General features: G+C 45.1%; 1 protein-coding gene across 4 annotated transcripts in view; it reads left to right on the top strand.

Annotated features, from left to right (window-relative positions):
- Nucleotides 1–1330: 1330 nt before the first annotated feature.
- Nucleotides 1331–24791, top strand: part of NEURL1 (neuralized E3 ubiquitin protein ligase 1) — a 140934-nt gene continuing 117473 nt past the window's right edge. The window contains exon 1 of one of the 4 annotated variants that reach the window (XM_072340409.1): nt 1331–1616. In XM_072340409.1, the coding sequence (XP_072196510.1) occupies nt 1532–1616 (85 nt within the window). In that variant the 5' untranslated portion in view covers nt 1331–1531. Of the gene's footprint in view, nt 1617–23098; nt 23196–24791 lie in introns of those variants that run through there. The other 3 variants (XM_072340416.1, XM_072340411.1, XM_072340415.1) reach the window with 3 other exon arrangements.

Raw genomic sequence — 24791 nt, forward strand, 5'->3', positions numbered from 1 at the left:
CTAATTCAGAGGCTATTTGACAAAGTGAACCAAAATCAGATCATAGCAGAACCTTGGTGCTGTTTTGTATTCTTCCTTGTATGGTCCTTATGGAGTGAGCCCATCCTTACAATGAGTTCCCATGGTGAGCAGTGTGCATGATGCATGCGTGAGTGCCTGTGGTTTAATGGATGACTGCACAGGGATGCTCCCTGTGTGATTATATGGATGTACCCAATGCCCACAGTCCAAAACTGAAGAAGACTCCAGAAAAGTATAAGTGCTCTTTCAAGAAATTCAAGGACAGGCACAGAGAGATTACAGAGAAGGAGGTGGGATTGTTGGTTGCCAACAATTAGATTCAGCAGGATGGAAGGTGTTGTATGGCAAAGTGACAGGGAGCTGCTCACCTAATGGTAATTCCAGCCTTGTTTGTGGTTGAAAATAGTGTTCACAGGGAATATAAATACAAAGAAAAGGTGTGACTGTCCCACCTCTGTGCATGAGGTTCCTGCTGGTGGGTTCACTGTGGGGCCAGAGCAGGACCCAACATTCCTATGACACCTATCATTGAGCAGTGTTTGAGAAGGAGCTCTGGCCCTATTTGATCATGGTAATGCCTGACTGGTGTCCTCAGCCCTCCAGGGAGGAGGAAGGGTGCAACACTATGGCCCACAGCTTGCCCATATTGCAGAGCAGGGCCTCATGGTTCCAGCTGGCCCATCCCATTGTGTGAAGGAAAAGTCCTTATCCTGATGTCAGCATCAATTTTTGTCTCACATCTTCAGTGCTTCTTATCTCTTACCAGTCAACCTCAGCTTTATATTTGAGTGGTTTCAAAGAATAGTGCTTTTTGGTCTTTTGGGTGGGGATTTAATGGCAGTAACTATTTTATTGTGAAAATATTCACGTGTAGCCCTTGACCGGGAGGCTGATATTCCCTATGAGGAGGCAGAGTGGAGGTGGACAGACAAAAATCTCCTTCTGGAAAGCAGCTGACCAGTAGAAATGTCGTTCAACTGGATGGGGAATGGGATGTTTTTGAGCCCTGATACTGCTGAGCTGAAGCAGTTCTTTGCCTTCAGCATCCGCTGACATCCCAGGCAAAGCTTGCAAAAGCATCTCCAGAACCTACAGCGCTCTTTGAAGTGAATGTAAATATGCAGACGCACATCCTACATGGGTGTTTCATCGCCGATCCTGGAACCACCCCCCCGTCCCAGTCCGGGGCCATCTGCACGTGTCCCCACCTGTAGCACCAGCGGTGGCACATCTGGGCCGCGTACTCCCTCCCTCCCGGAGCGGAACAGCTGTCTCCATAGCGACGGGCAGCGGCGGGGGGGGCCTCGGTGGTGCCGCCGCCCCGCCCCGCCGTACCGAGCCGCCGCGGAGCCGGCGCGGCCCCGCGGAGGGCAGCGGCAGCGCGGGGCTATGGGGATGGGAGCGGGGCTGTGAGCGCGGCTGGAGAGCTGCCCCTTCCCCGGTACCACCGCAGCTCCACGGGAGAGACCCCGCGCGGTGCCGCCCGGCTCGGCTCGGTTCGAATGCGGCCATGGGCAGCCGCTTCTCCAGAATCCCCGCGCTGCCCCGCGGCGGGCAGGGCCGGCTGCACCGCGCCCGTCATCACCACCTCAAAGGTACGGCTCGGCCGGCACCCCCGGCACCCCGTTGCACCCCGAGGTGGGATGGGCAGCCTGGCAGGATGGAAACCCTGCGCCGCGCGGACCCCAGTTTGGGATGAGCGCTCAGAGGGTGGGATGCCCTACGCCTTACACTTCACGTGCGGGTCCCCTTCGTGTGCGGCCGCGCCCCAGGAAAGCACGGGGTCAGCGTGTTGGAGGTGACGGACCACCGAAGCGTCCTCATGTGCTTCCCTGCGAATGGCTCCTTTGCTTTGGCATCTTTTCTGGGTGCTTCAGAGATCCATCTGTGCGGTATGGGCTGTCAGTCCCGTTTGCAGGAGGGCAAGGGGTGTTTGGGGCACCCTGCCCAGCATGTGCGGCTATTCTGAAATCCTGGAGCGCCATCAGGACCGAGTCGGATGGGGCTGACTTCTGAAAGGCGAGCAAGTGGGAGTCACTGCTGAGGTCTCCTCTGTCCCTGCCCTTTTGTGCCCCCCCTCTTTTTGCTGTAGCAGAAAATAACCTGTCCTTCTGGAAGGGGATTTCTTGCGCTGTGTGTGTGTTTGATGTGACCTTTTGTTAAGCACACTTATGCAGAGGAGGCACAGAATGATGGGGAGAGGATAGGATATCCAACATCCCTCTGTAAGCAAGCAGTAAGGCAGGTGCTGTTCCCACAGCTGTTTCAGATGGTCAGTACTTGTTGCATCTTCCCTGACGTGGAATTTGCACCCACCAGTGTGGGAAATAGGAATGTTGGTATTCTTCCTTATTTGTACTGAGCTTTTGGATGCTTCTTTGGTATGTTTGAGGGGAGTGGAATGGGTTAATGATATATGGCAACCAGCTGCCCAGCTCAGAGGGGTTCTCTGGTTATCCTTCCCTTTCACCTCTCTGCTCCCTTCCTCTGTGCCTGGATGGTATAGAGCATTTGCATGAGCTGAGGGTAATTATACCACGGCTTTCTTAATGGCTGTGCAAGGAAGTATGAGAAATGCTTGCTGTTCTGCCACAGACTGTGGCTGTGCTTAAAATTAAACCTGCAAGGAGAGGGTATTGAACTCTGTACGGTGAACCTTCATTCCCTGTCGATGCAAACCAGAAGGTACATGCGATGCTGTAGTAGCTGGTGTGCAATTGTAAAGTGCCAGGGAGGATTTATCTCCACGAATCGTGCTGTCAGCTGGAAGTCTTTCTGGAGCAACCTTAAGCAGATAAGAATTTATAAACTGGAGCCAGAAGGGACACTGCCACTTAATCCATTATCAGTGGCTTACGTGAGCTTTCTGAGATGCTCTGTATGGATCACCCAAATAGGGGGTGGGTAGGGGGGGACTAATGGCACTTTTGTTTGTCTTGTTCTTCCTTTGATTTCCATTTTAATTAAATTCCTACCTGTGCCAAGGCAGCAAGTAGAAATATTCCCTATCTGTAATGTAGCAGAACAGTGAAATCATTTTAGTTTTGAGTAAAGAGTGAGATGCCTTTGTTGTAAAAATGAAGCGACTGCCAGGGACAATATGTGCCTTTTCTATCATCTTTTTGAAACCAAACTGCCTCAGGTCCTACATTTAAATGCAGAATAAACAAGTCTGATTGGATCTGACGGGTTCCTGTAAAATGGTCTGGAGGGCAGAGCAGTGAAAGTACGAATGTCACACAGTGGTGTTACAAATCTGCCATTTAACATTTTGTAATGTGCATTTTAATTGAAGGTCCTTGGTTCTGCCCTGGGTGCCTGGCTCGGCAAGGGGCACAGCGCATTGTAATGCAGCCACCACAGAGCACTCTCCTGCTCTGTGCCAGGGCTGATAGGTTCCTTCTTGCTGAAGAAGCCACACTATGGTGATGTGGGGGCTGTGAAGTCAGTTTCTGCCTTACAAGCTCATCTGCGCTGTATAAGATGACCTCCATGCTGAGTAGATCTGCTTCCCAAGTGCACTGTAAGTTTTTATACGTTTTCTTTTCTGCTTGTCCTGCTTAAAAAATGTTTCTCTTTATCTGAGCAGGTCTTCTGAAGGCCATGTGATGCTTTTGGTGGTACTGAAGGCATAACACAGAAATAAAGTCTGGAACTCTAGGCTGATTGTTTTAAAGCTTCTTTCAGAGCTGAGCAATGCTTTAAGATGGGATCTGCAGAGCCCTTTATGAAGGGGCTTTGAGTTGCTGTTCAATAGAAATCTTTAGATGCAAAGGCTTTAGGACCTCTTCCAAATCACTCAGTCACCCTCAGTGCTGGTGTCACCATTGTGCCTGCAGGCTTTAATCAGAGAATCACAGAGCGGTTGGGTTGGAAGGGACCTTAAAGCCCACCTAGTTCCAATCCCCTGCCATAGGCTGAGTGTCCCCCACCAGCTCAGGGCCCCAGGTGGCCTTAGGCAGCTCCAGGGATTGGAGGCCAGTGTGGAGGCAGTGAAGACTAAAGCCAGTGGAACAAGAGACATCCAGGACTTCATCTCTTCAGTTGCCACGGCCCTGATCAGGTGTTAAACTTAACAGCCAGTGGCTGAAAGTAGGTCGTCATTTGATGGTATGAGACTAAAGTGAAATTATTGTCAGCATTCCTGTGAATTCCTCACTTCCCATAATGCAGATGTAGCTGTTTCCTTGGGGTGATGGAAGGTGATCCATTGTGTACTTACTTAATGAGCAGAAGAGGGCGATTATCTGATAACGATCTCCTTATGATGTAGGTTGATAAACTCCAGCAAATATTTGCTCTCCACCCTCCCTGAAGCATTGTTTGTGACTGCCACCAAACAAGGTGTGTGCTGCTGTTTGGTGTGAAACACAGTGTGGACTGTGTACCCTCTCTGGGCTGTGGTGCTGCTGTTCCAGGACGCTAGGAATGCCTTTTTGCCGGTTCTCGGGCTAGAGTTGAGGTGCAGGACATCAATTCCACATCCTGAGCTCTGTGGGGAAATGGCTTTATATCCTTACTTGTCCTCCATGTCCTCAGCTGTAAGGCTTAGCCAGTTCTGTGGACCGCAGATCAATATTACATTGTAGAAGCTAAGAGGCACTACTGTCTCCTCTCTTCAGTCCTCTCCTCCAGCCTGTCAGGCAGGTTTGCTGCTCTTTCCTGAGCCTCCTCTTGCCTCAGAAGGCTGCACTCTGTGGTGAGTGACAGCCTGTGGGATTTCTTCCTATCAGTTTTCTCATGGGTTAAAGCACCTGTGATATTTATGCTAAAGAATGCAAGCACTACAGTCGAGACAGCCCGAGGTAGTCAGAGACGCTCTTCTCAGAACTGGCTGATTACTCATGGGTTATGCTCTATTATTTGCATGGCAGTAGCATCTGGAGGCTCCCATGGAGATCTGAGTCATGCTGGGCTGGATGCTTCTGTGGTTCCTGACAGAAAACTGCTCTGTACGTGCTGCTCAGATAACTCTAACTCATGTGCCTGGGTGATCTCTGCAGGACACTCTGGGGTTTGTGTCTCTGGAGTACCTGCAAAGTAGGCTGGTAGCTTGGTGGGACAGCCCTGGCCAGTGGGGATGCCAGTCATGATGATATGCCTTACGGGCTTATGTAGTTTTTGCCTGCACTTTTGTTTTTGCTTTTCTGAATGTTATATGTCCCACTGGCACATAAATAAGTCGGACATTTTTCTCCTTTTGTTGGTATTTTATGAGTCTCTGAAGTAAATGTAGAAGATAGCGATCTGCCTGGTGTACGCATTGCAATAATTATATGTTGTTGACAGGAAAGAGTATTGCACTGCCAGCTCTGTTTCTTGCACTTGCAAGATAAAACCAAATGAGGAGTAAAAGGACATGAGCAGCTGATGAATGTGGGGACTGGAGGTCAGGGTGCAAGCACAGCACTGAGAGAATGTCGGTAGTGATGCCATGGATTCACCTCAGCTCCCATTGCTGTGGTAATTGATTCTTCCTCAAAGTATCATTTCATTTTTCTTCCAGCCTTAGGAAGTCAGAAAGTTTGTTGTTCCAGGCTTTGAAGGTTGCCTTCAGCTTCCTGCTTTCTGCTTTCATTCTGCCTTGGGTTGAGCGTGTCCCTCTGACCGCTGGCGTGCCTGGATTGGTGGAAGGGTTGGCTTGGTTCTGGTTCTCAGACTTATACGACCTTTTCTCAAGCTCTCTGTTCTTTCCCCATGTTGCTGAACTTTGATTTATTGCATTTCAACTGCCTAAAATTGCCCAGCGTTCCAAACACAGCAATTTATTGATGTTGCTTTTCTTTTTGATTCTCCCTTTCATAAGGTACAGGAGCCTGTTGGTGAAGCAGGTGATGGTGCAGCTTTTCATGTGGGGCTTTGTTAACAGCATTTCCCAAGGGAAGACGTAGAAACCAAAACAGGCTATTGAGCTGAAAATATTAGTCCAAGTCTCGGTAGCAGTCAAAAAAGCAAATGTAATATTAGAAATTATAAGGGAAGCCAAACAGAAGTAGAAGCCATGAGTAAATTGTTGTATCAGTCTGAGTCTAGTTCTTGTTCTTCACCTTCCACCATCTTAAAAAAGATAAGGGAGAACCAAAAACAGGAGGGTAACAAGGATGGATAATCAGAGGTCTGGGATAATTTAATGTAGGGAATGACTGAATAAGCTTGAACTGAACCTCTGATGCAGAGGGGTGGTAAATGACAGACATATGAAGTCATGACTGACATACAGAAAAGAGGCAGAACTCCACTCTTCACTGTCTCTTCCAGTACAAGGACTAGGAGGACACACAATGGAGTTGGTAGATTCCAGGTCCCTTTGAACAGAAAGAGGCTGCAGCCATCTACAGTGTCTAGTAGCTCTCAGAGCTCATTAATACTAGATGTTATAAGTGCAAAAATGGGTCCAATTTTACAGGAGATTGGAGGAGGTCATGAAAGAGGAATCCTTTAAAGTTTGCTACATACAAAGACTGCACATTCACCCTGCTCTTATGGGCTTTCCTAAGACGACCCATATTCAGCTGATAATGACAATGCTGAGCTGAGAATTCAGAATTTCTCCACACCATTGACAGAGGGAGCTGGGATGTTCAGAGATTGCAGTGATGGCTGGAGGCATGCAGCCTGCTCCTAATGTTGGCCAGCTTCTTGCTGTGAGCATCCCTGCCTGGGTGCTTGTAGAATAGTTAATCGCCATGGCAGCCTCAGAGTCTTGCCTGGAACGGAACATCCAGGCTTCATCTGGGAGACAGCAGGGATTCCATGAAGTCCACGTGCAAACTCCCACCACGTCTCTCATGGATGAAGCTGTTTCTCTTAGCTTACTCTGACACCCCAAGGGACAAGGGGTCTAAGTAGTCCCCACTTTGTTTAGTTTCTAAGACTACCAAAATGCCAGATTTTGGGGAGAACTCTGAATCTGGGAAAGGTTTCTAACACAGAGGCTTGGAAGATTTCAGATTTGGCAGCTGTTCTTACCTACTGCTGCTAGGATAATTGTAGAAACCAGCTACTTCTGCATCACTGAAATTGTTGCCCATGGCAAGTACACAAGTACACGTTGTTATGCTTACGGTATGTAACTTTGCTGTGGTTCCTTGTTTCAAAGTGTGCATCCATGTGTCCTCTGTCTTAGGCTGCCTTGAAATTTTATAACACCTGAGGAATGCAGTTCTGAACTGTCCTGAGGAGTGGGGTCTGCAACACCCATGTTTCGATAGCACCTCCATCCTGCAGTCTCCATCTGTGTCTGATCTGAGATTAACCTGATTGATGGCACCCTGCACACAATCAGTGACAAATCCTGAAGTCATTTCTGACTTTAATCACAGCGCTGTGCAGGTGGTTAATGCTGTGCTGCAAATTGACAAATCCCAAAGTAGTTTTGGGGACAGGAGTCGAATTTTAAATTTACAGCCTTGCAACGGTTAAAGCTTCTGCTGTGACTGCAACATGTGTACACAAACCTAATCTGCCTGGTAACCTGGCTACATGGGTACTGCTGGCTGTGTAGCTGGGGAGGAAGGTAGGCAGGTGGGCCATATTTGAAGGTCCTAAGTTGATGCATCTCTGTGGTTAAAACTGAGCTAGGGCAAGTTTTCATCTCCAGTCCCTCTTGGACATCTCTAGCTGGTAAAAGCAAGTTGTATATAAGATTCTAGTTCATGTTTGCAGTATTGGTTATCTGGCCTTCTGGAGATGGAATTAAAATAGGATTGTGTTCTAAAATTACAGAGTTGAGGATGCTATGGTGGCATTATATGTATACAACACTGATAGACAGCCTCGGTTCATCTCTTTGCTGAAGCATGGGGAAGGATTCTCAGCTCACTGGCTCAAACCTCAGAGCTATTTCATGCAAAAATCTGGAAAGTCAATGTTAGTACTTCTCAGTCGGCGTCTGAGATAAACTACTGTGCAATTTTTTTGTTGGTTTAAAAAACCCAACGCTTCACACTTTGTGTAAACATTTTTTGGAAAACTAAGATCTTAGACAAAATAAATTCTAAAGTTCTGGCATTCCTTGCAGAGTCTCCCTCCTCTCTTTGGTCTTTCTTATTCAGTATTTGGGTTTCGTGCTGCTAACACTGACACTTCCAGCTGTTCCTGCATGTGTGGGCTTACACATGTGCATGGGTATAGGCAGGGATTTCCTGCTGCCTGTTGATCTCATCACTTGACTGGTATGGCCAGAATACACATGCTGTCTAGCACTAGGTCTAGAGAAGACTGGCAACTTGCTTGTAATTTTCCAGTTGCGTAACAATCCTTTTGGCAGAGCAGTGGATGGGGATCTCCATAACTGTCCAGGGCCAACTGTTGCTGATGTGACAGGTCTGTGGGCTGGTCATGGGGTGGCTGCAAGAGTTCTCCGTTCAACGTAGGTCTGCCTTTGTCTGGAATGACTTTGCCTTGCTTGTACTCTCTGTGTTGTGCTTCCTGTTCATGAAGGGGAATTGGAGGCAACCTATCACGTATAATTAAAGCTTTATATTTGACTTGGGAAATCACTGCTGCATATTTTGCCAGCCAGGCCAGGAGAGTATGCTGGGAAGCAATTGTGTGAATGATTGAAGAGGGAGAAAGGTGATGAACGACTGTGTGAACAGTTGAATTGAAGAAAAAGAAAGTTGATGAAAAGTTCCATTGGCCCAGTGGAAATGTTTCTACTCTTGGTGTGTCTTTAAAAAAACAAATCATTTTACGTAATTGAAAAGGTAGTATTTGCTTTCAAACAAAATGCTTTGAAAATCTGTTGGGTGAGAACAGCAAATAAGTCAGGTTTGGCACATTTCCATTCATTTTCAAATAGAGGATTCAGGAGAGGTTATAGGTCCATTTCCTAAAACGGAGGGAAATATGGTGCCAACAAGAGCTCTTCTTCTCGGCAACAGTCACACCTATCCTGAAAAGGCATTTTCATAGTGGTAATAGAATTGGATTTGGTAAACTGTGTTTCTCTATATAAGAGAAGTCTCAGTGCTTACATCTGACACACATTTTATAACAAATCAGAAGAATTCTTATCTGAAAAACATATTTATAGTCATTGAAAATACTGTATTTGTGCAGAGACCTTGCTAAAAGGCAAATAAAGTATTTCAGGATAGAATTTTCTAACAGGCTTGCATAAGCATTTTGGGTTCTGCTTTGAGGTCTCGTCCTACTGAGGCATGAAGTAAGGAGCCTGGCTTCTGAAGGGACAAGGCTCAGTGAGATGCTGAGCAGAGGTGGAAATGTGGGATCCTTTATCCCAGAGGAATTGATCATGAGCACATTTGAGGTAGTGGTTTCTTACCTGGGGAGCTGAATGAGAGCATGAATGTCTTTGTGAACAGTTCCTGTCTGGACATCCCTCTGGCTTCATTTTACTTGAATGCTGGAGATCACACCCTGATCTCATCAGAAGAAACATGATCATCTTATGCTTGATTCATTCTAATTCGCATTGACTTCCCATATGCCAACATATGATTTAAATACCCTACTGATCATCTTTTATCCTCTGTTAGGCATAAGCTCTGCTTGATTTCCCTTTAACTGCTACTTGGATGGAGATGTGACTGTTTTGTGCTCTGCTGCTCATCAACATCATCTAATGTAAAGACAGTATTGGACTCTTAACTTGCTGCTGGACAGTTTTGGCAGATAAGCTGAGCTGCAGTAGATCCAGAGCTTATTTGCTTTCCAGATTACATCTTTTTAACAGAAGTTCAGTTCAGATCTCCTTCCTGAGTGGTATCTGTGTAACTGAGTATTTAATTGTATTAGTATTACTCTGAATTTTTCTTGTTTGAGCAACTGGTGCAATCACATTTTAAAATATATCTGTATTTATCACAGGATGGCTTTGTCCATGGTAAATGTTTATCTTCCGTACTTAGCAAGTATTTACTGGGTAGGAAGGAAAGAGATGGTTTCCCACAGACATACTGACTCCCCTTAGAGGATAGGGTGCAAATAACTGTAGAAGTCACATACAGAATGTGTTTTATTTCATTTATTTCATTAACATTGGAAAAGACCTCTAAGATCACCCAGTTCAGTCATCAACCTATCCCCACTGTGGCCATTAACTGCATCCCTCTGTGCCACATCTCCATGGTTCTTGAACGCTCCCAGAGGTGGTGACCCCATCACCTCTCTAGGCAGCCTGTGCCAATGCATCACCACTCTCACCACTTGAGACTTAAGGACATGACTTAGAGGTGGCAGGTGGATGTTTGGACAGGATCATCTTAGAGATCTTTTCCAACCTGTATGATTCTACGTCCTGCATTCATTTTGTCAGAAAGTTCTTACCTCTGTTGGATGATTAATGGACAATTTGACTCACAGTGGTTTGCTTTGGGCAGTTGTTCTCAGCCTGGATTGACTGTGTTGGTGGGCTTAGCAGAGAGTAAAAATCTGTTTGCAGTTCCAAGCAGAGAGGTCCTGCAGGTGGGACGTGTTGCAGTGAATGAGGTGAGCTGTGCTTGCTGTTGTCCATGCTCTGCATTGAGAAGATATCATTGGCCTCCAGTTGTCAGCCCAGTGTGAAGCCCAGGAGGAGAAATTACCAAATGATGAGTGGAAATGGAGACTGAGGGTAAACTCCCAATTTGGAAATGTTAATGTTACATCCATTATTAATAACCCCACTGTGAAAGAAAAAAGCACTGCTGCGTACAGAGCTGTGGCACAGGGAAGAGGCAGGCAAAATTAAAATTTCATTCTTGCCATGGTCTTACAGTAAAGGTTTTGTGATACACACCCGGCAATGCCACTGTAAATAATCTCGTTATCTAATCTTCCAACTCAGACTATGACAGAAGATTACAAATAGGGAAACAGTGCTGTGTAGCTTTTAGCTATTTTCCCACTGCTTCCCTGGCTTCTGCTGGAGCTTTATTACTGTGCCCCTTGTAATTCAGATGGAGACAACATTATTCACGAGTACAGCATGTCACTAGCAGGAGGAGAGTTCAGATAAAACCCAGAAGATTTATGACATAGTTTAGATAAGGCCACGTAGGAACTGGGAGGAGGGAAGCAGTAAGTCAGAGCCCAGCAGTGTTTCTCAGGGTGTGGTGAGAACATCCTCATGCCAGCTCTGCTAGCTCACGTATAGAACATTATGAAGATGGAGGTACAGGTGGAAGGGATGTCACCTCTTCTCCCCTCTCCCTGCCCACTGGGGATGCAAACGCTCAGTTCTGACCCTTCATTGGAGCTTTGTGTCGCCTGTGTCAGGGCACCTGTAGGCAGTGAGGAAAGCTGAGTCCTGGGAAAGGGTTAAAAATGCTCTTTTGCAGCCTTTCTACATGGACACAAACGACCCTTTCCTACAGAGGACTGCTTCCTCTATCTTTATTGAGTAATGCAACCTTGCTGTGGCTATGGGAAGAGGTGGGAGGGAGTATGGCTATTGTAAAACCTTAGCCCCATAAGACACAGATCATCCTCTTTTTCCCATGTCCTAAGATTGACTGATGTCTAGGAAGGTAAAACAATTCATTTATATTTAGCACAGCTAAGTGGCAGGAAGATTGTGTTCATCTGCTCTTACATCCATCAGTTCCTACAGAGTCCATGTAGGAACATCCAGTTTTGCCTCCCAGAGAGATGCTGGGACTCGAGGACTTCCCTTGCATCCCCAGCCCATGGAGGGAGCCAGCAGGTGTTCTTCTTTATATTCCTAACTCACAGCACCCCCAGCATCCTGCTGTGTTGAGGCAATCATATTCAGCTCTGCTGACTCACTGCCTCTTGCAGCCCTCTGAAAAGCATCCTTAAATAGTGCTGAAAACAAATGAGCCAGAGGACATTCCTGACTCTGCTTGGTTCAGCTGAGACCCAATGTTGGTAGCAAATTACTTGAGTTTTTCCAACTCCTCACCCCATATTCTGGCATTTCAGCTTAAATTCCCAGGCATAAGCAATCAGAAGTTCTGGATCAGAAGCTTCCTGGGCATAGGCACTCTCAAGCTGTTCATCAGGAAGGAGAATTACCTTCTTGTGATTAGATTCTGCAAGCAGATCAAATTTGCTGTGGGAACAGAGGTTTTATATATAGTAAAATGCTCCCAGGTGTGCTTTTAGTTGTGCTTCTGGGTGCTAAGGATTGATTAACAAGAGGCACCCAAACCGTATTATGGCTGAGGCAGAGCAGGGTGCTTTTGCTTTGATCCAGGGAGCTGATTGAATTCAGTGACAGATGCCAAGTATTTATGTCCTTGCCTGAGTTTATCTGTTAAATTAGAAAGTGTTAAAAGCTGGAGTTATTTTGGGAATAAATGCATTAAATAGTGATGGAGAGCTCCAGATAGGTATTGGTGGGATGGTATTTTATTTTTATGGATGCTCATCCAAAGTGTATTACTCAGAACATCAGAATAGAAAGCTGCAAGGATAACACGTTGCACTAGATTTACACCAGAATACTTGAGCTGAGTTCAGAGAGCCCAGTGTCTTTCTTTGTGACATTGCTTGGAATCATGAATAATGCAATTATAGAATCATAACATCACTGAAGTTGGAAAAGACCTCTATGATCATCCAGTCCGATCACCCAGTCCAATCACCCACCTACCACCTACCAGGGGAAGTAAGCGAAATTTATTGTACATGCACAATTGCATGTATTAGTAAACAATTGTAATTTCTGCTGTAAGTTTCCTGGCAGTTGAAATAAGTAGAGAATTATTTTAAGTATGTTATTTAGCATGTTGATAAATGTCCAGACTCTGTAGAAGCTGTTATTTGCCTTGAAAACCAATGCAAACACATCTTCTGGTTCCTTTTGCTCTGTCTCCCTCCAACCAGTGATCTTTCTCCATTTGATTTATCCTGTAGTGTTGACAGCAGTGTGGGTTTTTGTTTAATTTATTCCGTAACTTCACCTAAAATAGATTCTGACCTTTGATTTTGTTTATAGCTTTCATATAATTCTTTATAGTTTCTTTCTTTTTCTTTTTTTTAAAATTATTATCACCTCCTTAATAAGTATCTTTTTTTTTTCCATGAGCCATCTTGAAACCCTTGATTCGTGCAATCATTCAGGTTGGAAATAACCCCTATAGTCATCTAATCCAACTATCCACCTACCACCAATATTGACCACTAAACCATAAATGTTGACAGTTTACAGCTGAACCAAGACTCAGAGTGAGGCTGAACATCTGACCCATAAACTCCATGCAAGTTGTCCCATTTCCAGTGCCCCTAAGCCATCTTGTGCCTGAGATATTAATACATATCTGCTCCTTACAAACCGCCTTCTGCTGTGCTTCATCAAATAACGCAATGCTGTAATTATTTGTGACAGTGAAAATCTCCAAAAGCATTCAAATAAAAGCCAAAGCATGTCCTGTGTGGGAAGGTTATAAGACAAAGATGGCTTGCTTTGCCTCCAAGTCACATTGGCACACAAGGCAGAAATACCCATAGAAGATGAGCCCTAGATATAATGGATTTAAGGGGGAACACCACTGCTGCTGCCATGGGACTATTTGCAGGTGCTTGACTGAGTGAATGACCCAAATATAGTTCAAGCCTATGACTATTTAATTTTCATAGCAATGCAAATACACTGGGTGAAGGCTAGGAACTCTGCATCTAATTTAGCAATGTTGCTTTAGCAACATCATGCAGGATGCAAATAGTCTCCTTGGTAACACTTCCTAAGTGGCATTAGATAAGTGCTGGTTACAAACATGGAAGCAGATCAGAAGGATAGACACGCTCTTGTCCTGTACCTTTTTATAGCCCCAGACGTCATGATTAGCGGTGCTTCAGGGCTGGGATCACATATAGGAGCTGCCTCAAAAGCAGATTTGGGTTCCTTTCTTGAGTTTTGAAGACCTTTTCCTGGGAAGCAGCAGCATAGGAGGGACTGAAGGCGACAAATGGGGTTACTTAGTGCTCAGAGACAGGACAGTTGCTTCTGCTGTTGGCAGTGTTGTATAGAAAGAGCCGTGAATAGAGGCAGCTTTTCTAGCTCTCATAATTGATTTATTTTATCTTTATTTTTTTCCCCTGGAGAGAAACTGCAGGGCTTGCACAAGAATCCTAGCTTTTGTTTAACCCCCATCCCTCCGATTCCGTGTACTTCTCTTTTACATACTGAAGCTGCAAGGTATAAATGGAACATGGTCTAATGTCTCAAAAATAAGAAAGCATACAAAATATCTGCCAGTGCTTTTGTTCTACATTGACCTTTGTTTTAATCCCACTGGTTGATGTCTGAGGATCTCTTCCCAGGAGTATGAATGCATAGTAATGTCAGCTGGAGCACATGAAATAGGGTGGTGAGTGGTGTCATGTCCACAAGGGCATCAGAAGATTCTGGTTAGGGATGGAAGCTTGTAGCAGCAGATGGTTTTATTTTATCATGAGCTTGTCCTGCTTCAGCAGAGGCAGACATTTGGTGGACTTCTGCACTTTTTTTTTTTTTTTGAAGGAGACATACTGTTTAGCAGAGTCTGTTATGGCCGGACAAGGGAAAATGGTTTCACATTAGAACACGGGAGATTTAGATTTTATATAAGGAAGAAGTTTTTACAGTAAGAGCGATGAAGCACTGGCACAGGTTGCCCAGAGAGGTGGTGGCTGCTCTGACCCTGGAGACACCCAAGGTCAGGCTGTGGAGGGGCTCTGAGCACCTGATGGGAGCTGTAGGTGTCCCTATTGAGTGCAGGGGAGTTAAACCAGATGGCCCTTAAGAGTCTCTTCCAACTCAGATATTTCAGTGGTTCTCCAAAAGCTAATCCAGAGCCTTCCAGCCATGCACATCCATAATGGTGACCTCTGGGTCCGTGAACAAGCCCAGGGACTTGAGACCAGCCAGTCCAATGTCCCTTCTTCATGCTGACAACATGCAGCACCTTGCTACTTAGATACATACCAACAGGCTAACTGCAATTTTTTCTCTTCTCATGTATAAGAATTCAAATGTCAATAGCCTCTTTTTATAAGCAGAACTCAAAATAAAAACCACATCTCCTGCAGCCCTTTTTTCCTCTCCTAGATCCTCTTGGAATTTGTCCATCTTCATATCACCCTTATCTCGTGGCCTCCACTCTAAATGTCAGCACTAATTAATGGGACCTTGGCGGTCAGATGATTAACAACAAAGCATTTGTTTGTGAGATGGGGGTCCCCAGGTCTCCTGTTTCCCAGGGTGAGGAGCTGGGAATGTCAGCCTGGTGTGTTACAAGCTGCAAGAGGTCTAAAGCAACACTGTGCCTCAGGGTATCATACACAGACAAATGAAACTGCTGGGCTGGGTGGGAGAAACGTTTCATGAATCTCCTAGAGGTTAAATCAGCATTGGAGAGCTGTTTGGATGCTGGGATGATGCTCCAGCCCTAAGGCAAGATGTTGCTGCAGTCTCTGTGCAGCACAATGGTCTTGCTGCCACATGTCTTGATCATGGTGCTTTGGGGTCTTCGAGTAAAGACAGATGGAGCAGACAAAGCCAAGATGTAGATCACAGTCTTGCAGTGAAGAACTGGTGTGCAGGTGGTGTGGTGGCCATGTGTATGCTGTAGAGAGGCTCTCAAGTGCCCTATCCAGCACAAGACCCTTTTCCATCAGCCCCCTCCTGACTCCCAGCCCTGACTACCATAGAATCATACAGAATCATAGGAAGGCTTGGGTTGGAATTGATCTTGAAGTTCATCTGGTTCTAAATCCCCTGGTTGCTGACCGCTAGATCAGGGTCTAGGGCCCTGTCCAACCCAGCCTTGAACATCTCCAGGGCTGGGACACCCAGAGCACTGGGCAGCAATGCCAGGTCCTCACTTCTCTCTGAGTACAGTACTTCCTTCCTAACATCTAACCTAAATCTTCACTCTCTTAGTTGAAAGCCATTCCCCCTTGTCCTATTGCTGTCTCCATTTCTGTGAATCCGCTCTTTTCCTTCCCCCAAAACCAGTCAGAAGAGATTGCAACCAAAACTTTCTCCTGAGCAGCAAGGGCGCTGCAGAGTGACTCTGGCTTGGATGCAGGCATCTCTCATTCAGCATTCACCTCTGACAACAGATGACTTTTGGCAGCCCTCTGCTTGCTCAGATGGGTTTATTAGCTCTTGTATATACTTTCTGTGCAGCTGGAGCTGCTCTCACGGCTGTGCAGGCATCGGCAGTGTCTCTTGCTGGCACCCTTGTCTGTTATTTTATATTTTTAGTGGCCTTCCTTGTGCAATAACATGAATTATCTCTTTGATAAGCATCTTTTAGTGGAATATTAATGTATATAATTAAGATAGTATTTGGTTCTTGAATCACACTGTTCATGCCCAAATTGGCTTAATTACACAGCTGCTCCTCTTGAAGGAGGCTAATTTTGTTTGAAAGCTTAAATATGTAGATAGGGGCTAAACTTCTTCCTCCAAGAAGACAACCTCCATTTGGGATTTCCAGCTATTTCATCAACAGTGTTTTTTCTCTGTTTTAAGGATGGGAAGAAGTAGATGGAGACACCCAAGGTCAGGTTGGATGGGCTCTGAGCACCTGATGGAACTGTAGGTGTCCCTGTTCATTGCAGGAGAGTTGGACCAGATGGCCTTTAAGGGTCCCTCCTAAATCAAATAATTCTATGATTCTATGACTACTGATTTTTGTTTTAATCCTCTACACAGACAGTGAGGCACAGTGCCCTTTGATTTTTTGATCCATTATGTAGTTTCTGAGCTACTGAGGGTGAAAAGCTTGAGGATACCATATTCCATTGGATTTGTTCATGTGTGATTTCAGTGGTTTTTCTTTCTCTGACACCTTGAAACTCAGGTATCCCTACCAACCAGCCAAAGTCTGCAGGGTAGGGCACCTGCTTCCAGTTTGCAAACAGTAAAACAAGCTTTAACAGCAGCCTCAGTCTCTCTGTGTTATAACGACATGGAAGAAAAAATGCCTCCAGACAATTCTGCAGCATTATTTCAGCTTTCTGTGAGGCAGCTGAGAAGTTATGTTCAATTTCACTATCAATTCTTCAGCTTCAAGCATTGCTGCTGAAAACTGTCAGCATCTCCTGTGAGTATGTTAGTGTTGGGAAGTATGCAGTAAATCAGATTATAGTTGCCCTTTATTAACCTGATGCACAAGACTTCAGCAGTAGAGGTTTGATTCAGGGAAAATGAATGAGGATAGTTAAAGTCAAATATAAATAGAGCTCATTAAAAAACAAACAAATCAGCCTCTGTTTCATTATGTGACTCTTAACTGCACCAGGACTACAGAAGCAGTTCTCATTAAAGTCCCCTGGCAGCCTTGTTCTCTTCATCTTCTTCTGCAGTTACGAGCTATAGGAGCTCTCATAGATGTGAAACCAATCTGTGCCTTGTAATGGGAGAAGGAGAAAACAAACAGAATAAGCCCGTATGCATGCACACGTAATAAAAGAAGCTCAGCTCTGCCAGGAGCTTAGTACTGCCAACACATTCACGTTCTACAGAAACAAGGAATGGTTGGGTTAGAAAGGACCTTAAAGCCTTCCACTTCTTAAGCAGTTCTTAAAGCAGTTCCACTCCTGCTCTGTGCTAGTGCCACCCACTGGATTGGGGCACCATCCATCCTGGCCTTGGGCAACTCCAAGGATGCGGCACCCAGACCACTGCATCTAGGGCCTCTCTTCTCTGCTCTCAGCATTCCCTTCTGCAGCCGTAAAGCTACAGTCAAACTCGCATGCTCCCTGTCCTGGTGTAGGAGGTGCTCGTTTCTGCTGTGTTTTGCAGTACATATGTTTTGGGGGAAGGGAGAAAGTCCAAAACCTGTGATTTAATCTGAGTACGGAAAAAAATCCAGCAATAGTGATAAAACACAATGTATAGCTGTCTGTGCTGAAGGAGCAAAGGTGGCAGAATGGTGTCCAGAGTTCCCCTTTTACCAATACTGAGTGAGGCTGTAATGACTGCTTTGTTGAATAGGAATTGCTTGCCTTCCTGAGGTCCTGAGTGTGTGTAGGTACAGAAGGGATGCCACATGTACCCTTGTGTTGAACATCTCCAGGGACTGTGATCCCGCTACCTTTGTGGGCAGCCTGTTCCAATGCCTCACTGCTCTGAGATGAAATTTCTCTTAATATTGAACCTGAACTTCCCCGCGTGCAACTTAAGGCCATTACCTCTTGTCCTCCCACTGTTATCTGGGCTGGTGGGCAGTGACTATGGGGACCTGCAGCTACTTTTAAGACAAAGTTACAACATTTTGTTTTTAGAAAGATGTATTAAAGAAAAGATGGTGTGAATCTCATTTTGGCTAATGTAATAGCACACTTGGGAGATTAACATTCTGCTTAAGGGAATAAAACTGCAGTATCTCTTGAGCAAACTTGTTCCCACTGGAGAATTGGAGAGCTTAACAGCAAGCAGCAGCTGCATGCCATTTACAATTGCAGTTCCTGGAAGAAATGTGGAGCCTGCAAGGGACGTGTCTGCATCGTACTTTATGTTATCATTTCCCCCTGCTACAAGCACCAGTTCAGACCCACTCTTATCCCCAGTTCACTGCTTTAGTAGCAGTGGGAACATTAGGACACCAAAGCCCTTGGTCTTTTAAAGCAATGTATCACCACCCCCTGCTCAGCACAAGCTTAGCATGTGTGCCAGCCATGAGGGCTCCCTCCATTCCAATTCTATGTGGAGAATCATTCCAAAGTTTTAATTAATTTGAATTCATGATTGCAGAGCAATTTTAGCAAATGCAGATGGAAATCAGGAGAGAAATGTTAGTTTGTCTCGCGTTAGCATTTCTCATGCATACGTTTCACAAAGAGTTGCAGCTTACCCAGAACCTGGACTGGACCGTGCCTGACTGTTTAATTACTGTTTACACAGAAGTAATTTGCAAAGTGTTATTTTCTGCAATCAATGCACTCCAGTCCAATAAATATTTAACGCTTCCATCTGCCGTTTTCAAGTCAGCTATCAACCCTCTCTGATGAAGTCTATGAAACAGTTGTCTGCTGCTGATCTAAAGAAAGCTTCAAGATCCAACTCGTGCAGAAACCTAGAAAAAAAGCAGGTTTTCTACACCCAGCTGGATTCTCTTTTCTAGCTTTAATATGCATAGGGAGACTATTATGTATGGAGAGAGGTTTTGGCAGACATGCTCATGCATCTTTAGCAGGAAGGAGGGCTGGAGAAGACCTCTGTCTGCATGGGCAGGAGGGAACCGGGTGGGATGTGGACCTCTCCTCCTGCAGAGCAGCTCCTTGCTCTGGTTGCATGGTGACAATTTGATTAGTGGTATTCATGGAGGATCTGGAGCTCTCTGGATGGCAGTACCCTGTGCCAACGCAAATGTCACTGCTTGCAGCACAACACGGGGGCCTTGATGATTAGTTCTGTTTTACTGTTTTTCTAGTATAATTGTGTTTAATTCATGTGTTGTTTCATCAAAGTGTCTGTCACTCAGGGCTTGGCCTCATCTTCTTAAATAGCTGGGTATAAAATTACAATGTGTTCCTCCAGTGAGACCATATTTCCCGAACATCATGACAGCTTTATTATGACACAGGGCCCTCTGTTTAGCTGAACAGATACAGTGAATTATCCTTTCAAAAAATCAGAATCTCTTGCATTGGGTCACTCCCTGTTCAAGGTTACTCTGAATCAATACCGCAGGCATCTGCAGCCAAGGCAGTTGTGCTGTGACCTTTAAGCTGGGTCAGGGTGGGCTGTACTTAACTGGGTGGCAAACCGAATAGCACCAGATGGAGCTGGGCTCATTTTTCAGCAGAAACTGCTCTGTTGCATCCTTCCACAGCTTGGTGGCAGCTTCCAGAGAAAGGGGAGAAATAGTGGGAACGATCCCCATGGTGCCTAGAATTCCTAATGACTCTGGGAGAGGGTTGCTGCCAGTCCCAGCACACTTTAAATACCACTTTCCTAAATGGCCCCCATGGGCTGATTGCAGATTGTAGAATCATAAAGGTTGGAAAAGATCTCCAAGATCATCCAGTCCAACCCCAATCCATCTCCACCGTGCCCACTAACCACATCCCTCATTGCCACATCTCCATGTTTATTGAACACCTCCAGGGACGGTGATTCTGCTGCCTCCATGGGCAGCCTTTGCCAGATGGGTGTGAGCCTGAGCCTGTGGGTACAAAAGTGTAGTTCAGATAATGTTTTTCCAATTTACTCAAGTTATCGCCCAAAGCTCTTTCCCATTGTACTCCTGAATGTGGTAAGACTAACCTGCCCAAGCCTAGTAGGACTGTAATGAAACTGATGCTTGGAGCTATTCTGCTGTGCAGCTGGACCTGGTAAGTGCAGTTGTTGCACATGACAGCAAAGCTGAAGGTGTTAAAGAACTTACAGAATGTGGTGCTGAGGGACATGTTTAGTGGGCATGGTGGGGTTGGGTTGATGGTTGGACTGCATGATTTTAGTGGTCTTTCAAATATTAATGTTTCTATGGTTCTATGATTCTGTGATTCTGGTTGCACTTCATGAATTTGCTGCAGTGGCTGGAAGGCCTTTGGGATGGGTGGAGATGTCAGTCTAATAATGACACCTCTGGATTGAAAATTTCACTGCATTCTGGAACAAGTGTTGGAATTGCTTCTGCAATGGGCTGGCATCGCATGGCTGGGAACCAAGATCACTTGCTGGTTTTGGTATTCATGTAATGAGTGATGTCCCAGGAGGTGGGGAAAAAAAGGTGGCTGTAGGAAAGTGTATTGGAAGTGCAGATTGCAGTATTATTTTGGTACGAGCCTTCTTAAAAAAACAATATTATTATTTAAGACAGCTTTAAAACTCTGTGGGGCATTTGCCAAATGGCTGGCTGACCTATGGCTTCATTAGACGGCATCCAACCTCAGGAAACCCCCTGTGGCTGCAAACAAATATTAAATTAAGCAATGCTTTTGGCTAATAGCTAAGCCTCCATAGCCAGCAGTGTGTTGTCCTGGGCAGTTTTCTTGCTGCTTTTATGTGTGTTTTGGGGGGAAGCCAGACCTACTGTGTGCAGGTGAAGGGTGGGGAAGAGGAACTGGCTCACAGCTTCATACACCAAATTGAGATGTGTGTGGTGCTGGGGCAGTCCTGAAGGGCTGGGCACTTTGTTTTCATCATCTCCTTTGCAGCAGTCTCTGTAGGAAAATGTAATATGAACACTGCAGAAATCTGCTTGTTAATGGAAGATGACACAGTCTACTAGGCACAGCAGGGCTTAGTGGAGATAAATCCCTCTGCTTGATGTTCCCATCTCTCCCACGCAGACACCAAGGCATTCACCTTGCTGTGCCTATGTACAGAGATAAAGGAAGGAGAGACACAGACCTGTACTGCTGTTGTTGTTGTGGTCAAATTCTAACCAGAACCCAGCAGCAGGAAGGAGAAGGCAGCTCCTGACTCCTGCTGCTGGCGTTTACACCCAAATTAGTTACACTGGGAGACCCCAGGCAGTTTGGGCTGATGGATATTGGGTCAGCTGCAGGCCACCATTTCCTGTCCCACATTTCTTTTGAAAGGATCATACCATGTGCCTTTGCTGAACATTACACTTCACTGGAGTGATGTATAGGAGACTGAAGGTGTCTTATAACTCAAAATTGTGGTTTGTCATTTGACCAACTTATGAGATTGATCTGATGAGCTCTTGTGTGAGATTCAGGGGAGACTGTTCACATGCTGACATCTTTCTGTGGCAGCTCTGTGCAAACAGGACGTTCCTGAGAATGGACCATACTTGCACTAGTCTGTAGGAAACAAAATGGTTGCTGGAAAAAATAAGATTATTATTTATTTATTTATTTATTTTTTTAAAAACTGATGTTCTACACTGAATTGTTCAGGTTAAAAAAAAAAAAAAAAAAAAAAAAAAAAAGTTGGTTTTGCTCTCTACAACTCCCTAGAAGGAAGTTATCGTGAGGTGGGGTCAACCTCTTCTCCCAGGTAACTGCAACATGACAAGAGGGAATGGCCCCAAGTTACACCAGTGGAGGTTCAGGTTGGATATTAAGAAAAACTTCTCCAAAAAAGTGATTGGGCACAGGCTGCACAGGGAGGTGAGGGCGGGGGGGGGGGTTACTGTCCCTGTATGTGTTCACGAAACAGACGTGGCACTGAAGTACGTGGTTAGTGGCCGTGGTGAGGATGGGTTGATGGATGGTTGGACTAGATATCTTAGAGGTCTTTTCTAACCTGAATGATTCTATGAAAGGTTGGAACCTGGCTTAGGAGAGCAGGGTGTTGAGATCCAGCAGCCCCCAGCCTGGGGTAGATCTTATCCTCTGTAGTGTCCTGCAGGGCAGCCAGTTCAGATGGAGCCTTGTTGAAGAGATGAGCAAAGGCAAGGAAGGGAATACCGGCATTCCTTAGTAGTACATTTCCTGGGTATTGGAATAGTTCTGTGAAGCAGGAATTTAACAGAACAAATATGGCTGATAATTCTTCTGGTAAATAATAATAAAAATAGCTCTGACAATTCAGCTAGCTTGACTAGCGTAGAAACAGCATCTGTGTTGAAGAGAAAAATGCAATAGCAGAGAAGTTTCCTTTCTGCCATTTGCTAGCTTTGCAGGTGCTGTCATTGGGTAACATTCAGGCTCAGAGTCCAGAACATATCTGCACAACCTTGGGTCTGATTTAAGCCTTCTTAAAATACCTTTTCTATGTCCTGTACTTTTGTTCTTGATGCATTTCACCCACTGTATGGAAAGCAGCAGCCCCCTTCCCTCATCTAGTATGGGGATTGTTTTTTTCAGGAAAGATTGAAATAGCAACCTAGGCAATCTGGTTCTCTTGGTTCTCTTTTCCTACCTTAACAGCATTTGCTGGTACTAAGAAACCTATGGTGCCCAGGGCAGCAGTGTGGATTGTGTGCTTTTCTTACTTAATGATCAAGAGGTGTCAGAGACCAGGTGAGAAGCCTCATTAAGCATCAAGTGTTGATTGAAAGGTCTTGCATTTACCCAGGTGGGAAATGATGTCTTTGTTGCGGTGCTTTCCTGCTTTTCTCCTGGCTTGCTTTCTGGCATTAAAAGCTTGGAATTAATTTGCTTTTGTTGGAATTAATTGGCATTGACTGAAAGGGGCTGCTGAGTCATCTTCTCCAATCTGCATATTAATGCCACCCCATTCTCTTTCACCCTTTCCAGCTGGTCTTAAAGCAGAGGGTGAGAAGATATTTGGACAGGATCATCTTCTGGCTTTCAAAATGTTAATAACTGGTGTTGTTGGAGTTCATCTCGTGGTAAGCTAAAGGTTCCAGTTAAGAGCTATGGTCTATATGTTCTGATTCAGTAAGGAGGGCTTGGGGAGTACAGGCTCTGCCTTGAAAGTTGTTCATCAGTCTTGCAGAAGTCTTCTCTATAGTTGTGTGACTGGTCTGTCAAGCTTTATTTTGCTCTGCATCAACAGAAACAGCTTTAAGTGCTCAGAAGTTCAAGTTTGTTCTTCTTTCTTTCTGGCTGTTGTTTTTGAAGCAAAAGAGAATTAATTAGAATAGCCACTTTAGTAAGGTAATGTTATTTCCAGCTTTCTAAGAAAATGTTGGAAAGGGAAAGCACAAACCTTTGCTATATTTGGCAGCTTCCTTGGAAACTTTATCCCTGTATGAGAGTGCATTAAAAATAATGCTCTCTGGCAGCACTTTTGGAACCTAGAAGAGAAAAGGTAGTAACCAGCTTTGTATTGCAGGCTTATGTCTGTGAAATCTGCAATCATGAAAATCTGAGTTGTGACTCAATCTTCTGGAGAGGAAAGCTGCTGGGCATACTTAATTTTAATGACTTTTCAGTATTATGTTGTTCTTTCTTTTTCCCCAAGCTCAGGAATGAGGTTTATGCTTCCATATGATAACAGAGGATGAACTCTACAGACTCTCTTTAATGGCCAATTCTTCTGTTTAAGTTTGCTTGGAGCTTCTCTGCTGATGCCTGCTGCTATATTGTCTCTTTGGCTGGGATTTCATCCAAGTTTGCTAGCAGAGATGAGGTTTAGCCTCTGAATTTGGACCTAGCTCTGAATTTTCGTGGAGTGCCAACTGGCCTGCTGTTGGGTACCAACTGTACCGACTTGCTAATAAATCATATGGTCCTGGGTGATAAAAATCAGCATCTAAATTTAGGATACCAGGGAAAGTGGTAGCTGTTTTTCAGTGGGGGAATATTTTTCTCTGAGCTGCTACTAATCAGATGCGTGTTGTTGGAAACATATCTTTATTTTCTTTGTACCTCCTTTTCCCTTACTGTGTAAAGACTTCACCCATTCATTGCTTCTCACAATGCAACAGCTTGTTGATATTTAGTGTTCTGGAACTGGACTACTGCTGGCAATCTACAGTTTAAAAGTGGGTTGGGATAATGAAACCACAGGTGCAATCTGTGCTTGGAAATAGCAGTGGTTGATGTTGGCCCTGAGAGTGTTGGTTTCTTTCAGACAGCAGTGAGATCTGTATAGATGTGCTGCAGCTTTGTGTCTGGGCCGTGGCCCTGTTCATCTTCATCTATTCTCCTGCGTGTCCTGAAGAATTGCTTTGCTAAGCGCATTCAGGGGGAGTGACTTCACAGCTATCTTTGGCTGCAAGCTATTGCTCTAATTCCCTGAAGACTGGTTTCCCACTGGAATCATCGTTCCTCCTGCTTTCTCGTGTTCCTTATCCAACAGCCAATACTTTGGCTCTCTGTTGCTTTGAGCTGTGTGGCACATGGCTCAGGTCCTTGGCGCATCCTCTGTTGTGCAGTGATTTGATGCTCTCTTGCAGTTGATTGCACTTAGTCTCTTGCATTGAATTTTGTGCTTCTGGTTACTGGGAAGACTGACTTAAGCATTCAGAAAAAAAAATAAT

Source organism: Excalfactoria chinensis, chromosome 6, assembly GCF_039878825.1.
Source record: "Excalfactoria chinensis isolate bCotChi1 chromosome 6, bCotChi1.hap2, whole genome shotgun sequence".
NCBI classification, from domain to species: Eukaryota; Metazoa; Chordata; class Aves; order Galliformes; family Phasianidae; genus Excalfactoria; species Excalfactoria chinensis.